The sequence below is a fragment of the Eschrichtius robustus genome, chromosome X, assembly GCF_028021215.1.
Source record: "Eschrichtius robustus isolate mEscRob2 chromosome X, mEscRob2.pri, whole genome shotgun sequence".
Taxonomy (NCBI): domain Eukaryota; kingdom Metazoa; phylum Chordata; class Mammalia; order Artiodactyla; family Eschrichtiidae; genus Eschrichtius; species Eschrichtius robustus.
In genome coordinates this window covers 94,414,352-94,426,947 of record NC_090845.1, presented here as the reverse complement: position 1 = coordinate 94,426,947, position 12,596 = coordinate 94,414,352, and the positions used below count along the sequence as shown (strand labels likewise).

Here is a 12,596-nt window from a genome sequence, read left to right as displayed (position 1 = left end):
CTAATTTCTCTCAGCATAGGAAAAAATATTTAGCAATCTGATTGCTGCAATTCTAAAGAGGAAAAATTGAGAAAGGTAAAAAGAGAAAGGGCCAAGAGAAACTAGATGGTTGGTGAGCATGGCTTACAGGTGTGTACTCTGGATTTAAGGACTTTATGGCTTGGGCCCACACCTATCTTTGGTCCTTTCAATGAGAAGGTAAAAATCTAAATTCTGGGTTTTACACTTGACACACTGAAAATGTTTGGCATCTTTCCTGTCAGCTGTGCAGTACTGAAATATAGAAGCTTAAAAATAAAAGAGTTTTCTTTTGAATTTCCTATATTAAAGAGTTTAGGAATGCGGCCTCCACTTTTCATGCATCGCCTCAGGGAGCGCTAGCCTCATGAAAAAGCTCAGGGTTAAGGCACAGCTGCCAAAGCAGGAGTGAGAGATACTCGACACCAGGAGGGAGAACCCAAAGAGGCCGCAGCTGCAGGAGGCGGGAGTCCTGGTCACTGTTGGCCTTCCCTGAGGGCTTCGACTGGGCCCCTCAGGCCGTGCACCGGCTGAGCACCACACGCCCCATGGACCTGTCCTGCCTCACGTCACCCAAGAGTCGCCCTGTTGCCTAAATGAGCTGAAGTCTGAAAATTGCTCAGCAGGATCAGGCATAGCACGAGCCTCCTATCTTGTGGTTTCACTTGCCAAGGACCACTATCTTGATAATTCCGTGTGTCTGACAGGGTCTTGGTGCTCCAGCCTGGTGTCAGGCCTGAGGCTCTGAGGTGGGAGGACTCAGTTCAGGACACTGGTCCACCAGAGACCTCCTGGCCCCACGTAATATCAATCAGCAAAAGCTCTCCCAGAGATCACCATCTCAATGCTAAGACCCAGCTCCACCCAACAGCCAGCAAGCCCCAGTGCTGGACGCCCCATGCCAAACAACTAGCAAGACAGGAACACAACCCCACCCATTAGCAGAGAGGCTGCCTAAAATCATAATAAGTTCACAGACATCCCCAAACACACCACCAGACGTAGCCCTGCCCACCTGAAAGACAAGATCTAGCCTCATCCACCAGAACACAGGCACCAGTCCCCTCCACCAGGAAGCATACACAACCCACTGAACCAACCTCACCCACTGGGGGCAGACACCAAAAACAACGGGAACTATGAACCTCTAGCCTGTGAAAAGGAGACCCCAAACACAGTAAGTTAAGTGAAATGAGAAGACAGAGAAATACACAGCAGACGAAGGAGCAAGATAAAAACCCACCATACCAAACAAACGAAGAGGAAATAGGCAGCCAACCTGAAAAGCAATTCAGAATATGATAGTAAAGATGATCCAAAATCTTGGAAATAGAATATACAAGAAACATTTAAGAAGGACCTAGAAGAACTAAAGAGCAAACAAACAATGATGAACAACACAATAAATGAAATTTAAAATTCTCTAGAAGGAATCAATAGCAGAAAGACTGAGGCAGAAGAACGGATAAGTGACCTGGAAGATAAAATAGTGGAAATAACTACTGCAGAGCAGGATAAAGAAAAAAGAATGAAGAGAATTGAAGACAGTCTCAGAGACTTCTGGGACAACATTAAACGCACCAACATTCGAATTATAGGGGTCCCAAAAGAAGAAGAGAGAGAAAAAGGCACTGAGAAAATATTTGAAGAGATTATACTTGAAAACCTCCCTAATATGGGAAAGGAAATAGTCAATCAAGTCCACCAGCACAGAGAGTCCCATACAGGATAAATCCAAGGCAAAACACATCAAGACACATATTAATCAAAATATCAAAAATTAAATACAAAGAAAAAATATTAATAGCAGCAAGTGAAAAGCAACAAATAACACACAAGGGAACCCCTATATGGTTAACATCTGATCTTTCAGCAGAAACTCTACAAGCCCAAAGGGAGTGGCAGGACATATTTAAAGTGATGAAAGGGAAAAACCGACAACCAAGATTACTCTACCCAGCAAGGATCTCATTCAGATTCAACGGGAAATTAAAACCTTTACAGACAAGCAAAAGTTAAGAGAATTCAGAACCACCAAACCAGCTTTACAACAAATGCTAAAGGAACTTCTCTAGGCAGGAAACACAAGAGAAGGAAAAGACCTACAAAAACAAACCCAAAACAATTAAGAAAATGTTAATAGAAACATATATATCGATAATTACTTTAAATGTAAATGGGTTAAATGATCCAACCAAAAGACACAGACTGGCTGAATGGATACAAAAACAAGACCTGTGCATATGCTGTGTACAAGAGACCCACTTTAGACCTAGGGACACATATAGACTGAAAATGAGGGGATGGAAAAAGATATTCCATGCAAATGGAAATCAAAAGGAAGCTGGAGTATCAATTCTCATATCAGATGAAATAGGCTTTAAAATAAAGACTGTTACAAGAGACAAAGAAGGACACTACATAATGATCAAGGGATCAATCCAAGAAGAAGATATAACAATTGTAAATATTTATGCACCCAACATAGGAGCACCTCAATGCATAAGGCAAATGCTAACAGCCATAAAAGGTGAAATCGACAGTAACACAATCATAGTAGGGGACATTAACACCCCACTTTCACCAATGGACAGATCATCCAAAATGAAACTAAATAAGGAAACACAAGCTTTAAATGATACATTAGACAAGGTGGACTTAATTGATTTTATAGGACATTCCATCCAAAAACAACAGAATACACTTTCTTCTCAAGTGCTCATGGAACATCCTCCAGGATAGATCATATCCTGGGTCACAAATGAAACCTTGGTACATTTAAGAAACTTGAAATTGTATCAAGTATCTTCTCCCACCACAACGTTATGAAACTAGATACCTATCACAGGAAAGAAACCGTAAAAAATACAAACACATGGAGGCTAAACAATATGCTACTAAATAACCAAGAGATCACTGAAGATATCAAAGAGGAAATCAAAAAATACCTAGAAACAGATGACAATGAAAACACAGTGACCCAAAAGCTATGGGATGCAGCAAAAGCAGTTCTAACAGGGAAGTTTATAGCAATAAAAACCTACCTCAAGAAAAGAGAAAAATCTCAAAGAAACAACCTAACCTTACACCAAAAGCAATTATAGAAAGAACAACAACAATAAAAAACAACCCAAAGTTAGCAGAAGGAAAGAAACCATAAAGATCAGATCAGAAGTAAATGAAAAAGACATGAAGAAAACGAGAGCAAAGATCAATAAAACTAAAAGCTGGTTATTTGAGAAGATAAACAAAATTGATAAACCACTAGCTTGACTTATCAAGAAAAAAAGGGAGAAGACTCAAATTAACAGAATTAGAAATGAAAACGGAGAAGTAACAACTGACACTGCAGAAATACAAACGATCATGAGAGATTACTACAAGCAACTATATGCCAATAAAATGGACAACCTGGAAGAAATGGACAAATTCTTAGAAAAACACAACCTTCTGAGACTGAACCAGGAAGGAACAGAAAATATAAACAGACCAACCACAAGCACTGAAATTGAAACTGTGATTAAATATCTTCCAACAAACAAAAGCCAAGGACCAGATGGCTTCACAGGCGAATTCTATCAAACATTTAGAGAAGAGCTAACACCTATCTTTCTCAAACTCTTCCAAAATATAGAAGAGGGAGGAACACTCTCAAACTCATTCTATGAGGCCACCATCACCCTGATACCAAAACAAGACAAAGATGTCACAAAGAAAGAAAACTACAGGCCAATATCACTGATGAACATAGATGTAAAAATCCTCAACAAAATACTAGCAAACAGAATCCAACAGTACATTAAAAGGATCATATACCATGATCAAGTAGGGTTTATGCAGGGATGCAAGGATTCTTCAATATACGCAAATCAGTCAATGTGAAACACCATATTAAAAAATTGAAGGATAAAAACCATATGATATCTCAAAAGATGCAGAAAAGATTTCGACAAAATTCAACACCCATTTAGGATAAAAATCCTCCAGAAAGTAGTCATAGAGGGAACTTACCTCAACATAATAAAGTCATATATGACAAACCCACAGCCAACATTGTTCTCAATGGTGAAAAACTGAAACCGTTTCCACTAAGATCAGGAACAAGACAAGGTTGCCCACTCTCACCACTATTATTCAACATAGTTTTGGAAGTTTTAGCCACAGAAATCAGAGAAGAAAAGAAATAAAAGGAATTCAAATTGGAAAAGAAGAAGTAAAGCTGTTACTGTTTGCAGATAACATGATACTATACATACAGAGTCCTAAAGACTCTACCAGAAAACTACTAGAGCTAATCAATGAATTGGTAAAGTAGCAGGATACAGAATTAATGCACAGAAATCTCTTGCATTCCTATACACTAATGATGAAAAGTCTGAAAGACAAATTAAGGAAACACTCCCATTTACCTTTGCAACAAAAAGAATAAAATACCTAGGAATAAACCTACCTAAGGAGACAAAAGACCTGTATGCAGAAAACTATAAGACACTGATGAAAGAAATTAAAGACGATACAAACAGATGGAGAGATATACCATGTTCTTGGATTGGAAGAATCAACATTGTGAAAATGACTATACTACCTAAAGCAATCTACAGATTCAGTGCAATCCTTTTCAAACTACCAATGGCATTTTTCATAGAACTAGAACAAAAATTTTCACAATTTGTATGGAAACAAAAAAGAGCCCAAATAGCCAAAGCAATCTTGAGAAAGAAAAACGGAGCTGGAGGAATCAGGCTCCCTGAATTCAGACTATACTACAAAGCTACAGTAATCAAGACAGTATGGTACTGGCACAAAAAGAGAAATATAGATCAATGGAACAGGATAGAAAGCCCAGAGATAAACCCACACACATATGGTCACCTTATGTTTGATAAAGGAGGTAAGAATATACAATGGAGAAAAGACAGCCTCTTCAATAAGTGGTGCTGGGAAAACTGGACAGCTACATGTAAAAGAATGAAATTAGAACACTCCCTAACACCATGCACAAAAATAAAATCAAAATGGATTAAAGACCTAAATGTAAGGCCAGACACTATAAAACTCTTTGAGGAAAACATAGACAGAACACTCTATGACATAAATCATAGCAAGATCCTTTTTGCCCCACTTCCTAGAAGAATGGAAAGAAAAACAAAAATAAACAAATGGGACCTAATGAAATGTAAAAGCTTTTGCACAACAAAGGAAACCATAAATAAGATGAAAAGACAACCCTCAGAATGGGAGAATATATTTGCAAATGAAGCAGCTGACAAAGGATTAATCTCCAAAATATACAGACAGCTCATGCAGCTCAATATCAAAAAAACAAAAAAACCCAATCCAAAAATGGGCCAAAGGCCTAAATAGTCATTTCTCCAAAGAAGATATACAGATTGCCAACGAACACATGAAAGGATGCTCAACATCACTAATCATTAGAGAAATGCAAATCAATACTACAGTGAAGTATCACCTCACACCGGTCAGAATGGCCATCATGAACAAATCTACAAACAATAAATGCTGGAGAGGAAACCAGCAAGGAACACTCTTGCACTGTTGGTGGGAATGTAAACTGATACAGCCACTATGGAGAACAGTATGGAGGTTCCTTAAAAATCTAAAAATAAAACTACTATACGACCCAGCAATTCCACTACTGGGCATATACCCTGAGAAAACCATAATTCAAAAAGAGTCATGGACCACAATGTTCATTGCAGCTCTATTTACAATAGCCAGGACATGGAAGCAACCTAAGTGTCCATCGACAGATGAATGGATAAAGAATATGTGGCACATATATACAACGCGATATTACTGAGCCATAAAAAGATACAAAATTGAGTTACTTGTAGTGAGGTGGAGGGACCTAGAGACTGTCATACAGAGTGAAGTAAGTCAGAAAGAGAAAAACAAATACTGTATGCTAACACATATATATGGAATCTAAAAAAGAAAAAAAAAAGGGTCTGAAGAACCTAGGGTCAGGACAGGAATAAAGATGCAGACATAGAGAATGGACTGGAGGACACAGGGAGGGGGAAGGGTAAGCTGGGACGAAGTGAGAGAGTGGCATTGACATATATACACTACCAAATGTCAATTAGATAGCTAGTGGGAAGCAGCTGCATAGCACAGGGAGATCAGCTCGGTGCTTTGTGACCACCTAGAGGGGTGGGATAGGGAGGGTTGGAGGGAGATGCAAGAGGGAGGGGATATGGGGATATAAGTATACATATAGCTGATTCACTTTGTTATATAGAAGAAACTACCAGAACATTGTAAAGCAATGATACTCCAATAAAGACATTAAAAAAAAAAAGAGTTTAGGACAACTATATTTACATCTTCCATGTAATCTCCATATAATCGTGTCTTTTCCTGCAGGTTACATTTTGAAAATCTTGCAGCTCTGGTAATTAGCGAATTCTCAACTAGATGTGTGGTCTTCCTGTATCCATTTGTGATTGGTCGGCTTCTGTGATGCTGGTCCAATAAATTCTCCACCATGGGTAAATAAATTAATTCCTTCTGCTTCTCACTCCAAAATAAGATATGTATATTTATGTAGATGGAAGGAGCTCGCTGCAATCCATCTTAGAGTGAATCTGAGAATGGCTGCTATCTTTTTCAGGCTCCCCCTTTGCCATTCCATTACCACTCAACCCTGCCTATGGTGCCCTACGTTAAATGCGGAATATGGTATACAACCTATAAAGTTAGAACTTCCTAAGTAATTTCCTCTGGGTTTGATGAACATTCATCCTGTCATTTTTGGCATTAAAATCTAGAAGCTTACTTTTATTTGCATAAATGTGTTCCTTTAATTTCATCTTAAAGTTGGAGATTCGTACATAAAATCAACTTTGTATGGTACACTGATATTACTTCAAAATTAGTAGTCAGTAAATGGTTAATTACAAATCCATTTATCTCATTGGAGTTAATTAACATATTAGCCAAAAAAGAACAATAAGATATAGATTTTGTTATCTTTTTGTTTATTTTATTTCTTCAGTTAGGAGTTTTCTTAAAATAAAATTGGCATATCACAAAATTCTTCTGGAGACCTTCAAAGTCTTTGTAAATATGAACACGTGCCGGTTGTAACTGACAAAAATTTATAATCTTATATATATATATATATGATCAGGTAAGAGATAATGAATTAAATGCATATGGCATATTAGTGGAAAAACTAAATATCAGAGGCCTCAGAATTTTTACTTTCAACCTAATTCTTAAATATTTTTTCCTGAAAAAAATAAATTAATAGATTTTGCTCTCATTTGAATATATATTCCAGTAAAATGAAGATTCACATATTCTACCTTTTTTCTGTCTCTTCTTAATGATTCCAGTAAGGTGCTTCTTTAATGACTCAACAACATGTCCTTCATTTTTTATATTCCGAACAAATGGGTGATGAAGCATGTTTGCAGAAGTAGGACGAAATAAGAAATTTTTTATCATGCACTTTTCCATGAAATTATGGAACTTGCGGGACCTAAAAGAAATGAGTCAAAGAGATAAAAGAGCATTCTCAGGCCTGCCACACCTCCTCCCACCTCCACCCACATGCCACTCTGAAGGTTGTATTTTTGAAGAGAGTTGTCTCTAGCTATTAATAGTCTTTTCAGTAGCCAAATATTCTGCAGCTTGACAATATACATTACACAGCAATGCCATTCAAACCTCTGAAGAGGCCAGAGTTAATGGCATTTTCTACCCAAATAATAGTAGAAACTTCAATGAGTTCGGAAGTATGTACATGATAAAAAGTCAAGTGGTGTGAAGGCAATTAAGTGGTTGATGTGGTTTATGTAGACCATGAGACTAGATTGGTCATCCAATCTAGTATTCATACTTTGAAGCCTGAGTGTTTCACTTGACTATATGCACTTTAAGTTACAAAGGTGCCAATGTAATGATCCAGAAAAGGGTGTTAATAGTACCATGACTAATTAATCTTATAAAATGGCCCATAGAAACAGATGTGACCAGAAAGCCTGAATCTGTGGGAAGGGTTAAATTTAATCACAAGGAAGAATGTCTGCAATCAAATCATAGTAACCACTTCTACCCGGGAAAGCAATAAATACTAAGAACAAGCAAGAGCTTCAGGTACTAGATCAAAAAGCTTCAGGAAGAAAGATTCCCAAGTTTAGTTGGGCTGTAGCACGCTGAGAGAACAAGTCCTCTTTCCTAGGTCTGTGGATGTTTAGTTCAATGGGTCAAACGACTGGGCTATATATCACAATCACTGACTGCCTATCTAGGCTCAGTGAGAAACTTCTCAAATGGCTTCCATTAGTCCATCCCATTACTGAAGAAATAACTGAATATGTCATTAATGCCAGGACAGTAATGTCATCACAATATACTACGGAGAGTATTATTTCTGATTGGCTAGCTAGCTCTTAATGAACACTAGTCATTTAGACCCCCTTACTTAAGGTATTGGTTTTTAGGAAATTTTGTCCAATAAGGATGTTGAAGCAGGGCTGACCAAATGAATTCTTTGCTACATAAAAATGTCAGGTTAATGTGTTTAAGAGATTAAGTCATTCATCTTTACCATCCGCTGGATTTGACTTTGGGAGCAGATTCTCGCAAAATAACGAATAGGGCTTCCAAAGGCTGAAGGTTACACAGGGCTGCAAAGGAAAATAGACAAGCTTCGAATGAGTAAGAAGGGTGACTACAGAACACACTTCTTATTCCAGAGGGGATTCTCAGTGTTCTTTCACATATCATGTTGAATAGATACTAAGGAATAGATACAAAAGAATGTAGTTATAGGAAAGCTGATTTTAACACAAACAGTCCATCATATAAGATCCTAAAGCTTCACTTTTGCCAGGTGTGACAAATAATAATAAATTACACTAGATAAAAATTTTGAAATGTGTGATTGATAATTTATATCTAGAGAAGTAAACAATACAGGTGGAGACAAGCACTCTTCTGTGTTTTTGTACTGCAGGTATCTACAGTTGTAAAATTGGAATATGTAATTATAGGCTGAAAAAGTCAACCAGACTAATAACTATGTGCAATAATACATAAACAATTATTTAGTAGTCTAAAAAGAGGAGAATAATCTGTTTTGGAAGCTGACAGTTCTAGGAAAAGAGGTAGATAGAGTAACTATTAAGAACACATCCTCTAGAGTAAGATCACCTGTGTTCAAATCCTAATTCTACCTTTGTGACCTTGGTCAAATTACTTAACCTCTCTGTGCCTTGGTTTCTTCATCTTAAAAACAGGAAATATATCAAGAATTCCTTCAAAGAGTTGCTATGAGGATTAAATGGCAACCTACATATAAAAGTGTCTGGCACAGAGTAAGCACTTAATAAATATTAGCTACTGATATTATAAGATTTTAACTATCTGGCACCTCAATTCTGTGCCAAATTACTAGACTTTCATTCTCTTTCTTTAGACACACAGCCATACAAAAAAACACCTATTCCAATATGTGGTATATAAATTCACTACCTCATTGGCTTGGGAATTCTGGGATTTTCTGTAAGTGTTTAAATATGTGTCTCACTTCACTTATTTCCTCTTGTGTTTTGATTAAAGAAAACGGGCAGTGCAATAATTCCCTGAAGGAAAGCCATAGTGTAAATTTCATCTAACACTACAAGTGTGCCATTCATCTGAGGACATTTTGATATTAATGACTCTTTAGAGGCATCCTTCCTCTCCCAAAATACATCTCCAGAGAAACTACAATGTCAAACTGGCCTCTCATAGTAGTAGAAATAAACTCCCCAGGGTAATTTCATTAGAGTAATATAAAGGTAATTGTTCAAAGGTCAAAATTTTGTTTCAATTACATGGGTATAAATTAATAGAAGGTGCAGGTATATAATTGAGGGCAAAATTAGCCCCCAGCTCAAAACATCCAGATAATATTTGATTCTCTTCATTCCTTTACTGTGTCCAATCAATCACCAGAATCTGTCCTTTAAACATATCGTAAGTAAAGTTTTACAATATTAAGCAGTTGTCATTTATTAACATCTGAGCATCTCAGTTAACTAACAACATCTTCAGTGTCAAGAGTTAGGGCATAGGCTGGGTAAGTTTTCATTAAAGGAAAGGAGAAGTCCACAAAGGAATGAAGCATAGGGTGGGTACAAGAACCATGTCAAACAGCAATTGTGGAGGTTTCCTATATTGTCTAATTTTAGGAATTCCAGTTAATGTCCCCTTCACCCCATATATCCTAATGTTGCCTAAATTTTCACCATTAGAGGCTCATTCCTTTGAAGTAGTAAATCTACTTTAAAAATACATATCTTGATAGATTAGAAACATTAAACTGGGTGTAGTTTGAATTATTTTAAATAACGTGGTTTAACTCCTACAATACGTTGAGATCCAAAGGAATCTTCTGAATACTGAAGAAATGGGTCTCCTGATGGGACAGGGGTAAAGACACTCAGGTAAAGATTGATCTGGAGTGTAAGGGAAGGACACTACAAGGAATAGAAGTAGGACTATATACAAGCATGTCTGATAGTATTAAAAACAATCTCTACAACACCAAGGAGAATGCTAACATAGGGAAAGATACAGTTCTGATTAAGGTAAATTGGCTGGTGTAGATCCTTGACAAGGAAGGAGAGTTGGAGTAAACTGTCAATCCAGTACTGCTTCTCCAGGCGACGATTCACTTTTCTATAAAAAACAAAGAAACTAAGAACTACACATATTCAATATTAATTGACCTATGATATTCTGGTGTTTGAATAACTACTAGCAATGTTCTGGCCTTGGTTTAAAGGTCTGCACATCAAGTTTGCATTTCTATCCAGAAGCCAAGGACTTAAAGTCCTGATGTGCAAGGGTCCTGATTCTCTCTCCTCCGAGAGTCCCTACAGCACCCTTTTAGTGAGAAGGAATTCTCTCTTTCTTTTTACTTCCCTGGGAGAGACTCACCAAAGGCAGAAGGGGATTTTGTTATTTGGACCTCAGAGGTAATTATCATATAACTGTCATTTTGGAAGGCCATCCTTTCTGAGATGATAAATATCACAACCTGGAGGATTTCTGTATTTAAATTGATGACAGTCATTCCCATCCAAAATTAATAATCCAGGCAATAAAGGAGACTGGTGAAAGACAAATGTTTTAGCAGTATGGCTATTTCAAGTTGTTCATGACCAAAGTTGCACCATTCCAATGACTACTTATCCAGGCATGCTGGTCCTATTTTCTACTGTGAGTTAAGAATCTCCTGGTCCTCATCTATCTTTTGCAAAAAGTTGCCATTTGTGTATTCTGTGAAAAACTCCCTCTCTGTACTTCTTCTGTGAGTTGCTCATTACCCCTCTTTTCTCCAATGATTTAATATTTTAGAATAAAAAAGTGAAACCAAAAAAGGTGAATCAAAGAGTACAAATCTGCAAAATGTAGAAAGCTAGTCTTTTTGGAAAGACACTAGAAATAATATACTACTTGATGCAGTCATTCATCCTAACCAAATACATACATCAATACTCATGAAATGCAATATGTGTATTTAAAGAGTGCAAGAGAGGAGGAGGAGGAAGAGGAAGAGAGGAGGAGCTCAATATAATTTAAGCATGTTTCATAAAGAGAAATAATCATGAGATAATGAGTAATAATATGCACCTTCCCAGTCTCATCTCAATTATATATATGTGGAGTAAACAATTTTTCCATCATTTTAAAACTCACCCAATATAGGTACTTTGTAGTTTTTTGGGCACTAGCAGAGACGCAGCAGTGACCTGATCTCCACATCTGGCTCAGCTTTAATCCAAGCCCGTTCTATGATATGTGATATTCCAAGGGACACCAGGAATTCTTAACAATTATGTTACCACTATTTCTACTCCCATTAGCCTTGAAACACAGTGCTAAGATAGTAGATACTGTGCAGATGAAGCATGTAGGAACATGGGAACCTACAAGATCTGCTTGGAGAGGGAGAAGCAAAGCAATTCCAACCCCTGCCCCCTGACACACACACTCCAGGCATTTCTCTCACTTCTCATCAATACTAGGAATGTATTTATTATTTATATCCTTGGATTTAGGTATTGAGGACAACAAATATGCTCTGCTTATGGGGTCATACATTAGATGGTTATTAATCATTTATACCCAAGTTCACATTCTATTTTCACTTTCCTATCAGAAAGCAGTGTCCTGAGAGAACAGAATGCTGACAGGTCATTTAAATGATGGGAAGGAGGGGGAAACAAGAGGAAATTGAGCCTTCTGAACAATTAGGGGCAATGAAGTGGCTGATAGGAGCAAGGAAGGCACCAATGATGAGCTAGACTGGCTCCAAAGGAAAACAAAAAACTTACTTCTCAATGTTGTTGAGGATTGGCTCAATTAAAAGGAACTACTGGGGGATTTTCTCAACTGTCACAGTCTGAAGTAGTAGCAGTGTATAACTGTAAATGTTTGGGAACCTAAATATTCCACCAGTGAATATGTACTGAATGCCTTTATATTCTGTTTGGTCAGGACTATCAGGATCAAATGTTATTGAGGCTAAATTGAAACAACACTCAATCATCCTAAAA

General features: G+C 37.3%; 1 protein-coding gene across 1 annotated transcript in view; it reads right to left on the bottom strand.

The window, feature by feature from the left end:
- Positions 1–12,596, bottom strand: part of NRK (Nik related kinase) — a 140,801-nt gene that overhangs the window by 46,321 nt on the left and 81,884 nt on the right. Inside the window, exons 10-11 of the mRNA XM_068533558.1 lie at positions 8,597–8,675; positions 7,350–7,525 (exon numbers count right to left, since the gene is read on the bottom strand). Coding sequence (XP_068389659.1) covers positions 7,350–7,525; positions 8,597–8,675 — 255 coding nt within the window. The remainder of the gene's footprint in view (positions 1–7,349; positions 7,526–8,596; positions 8,676–12,596) is intronic.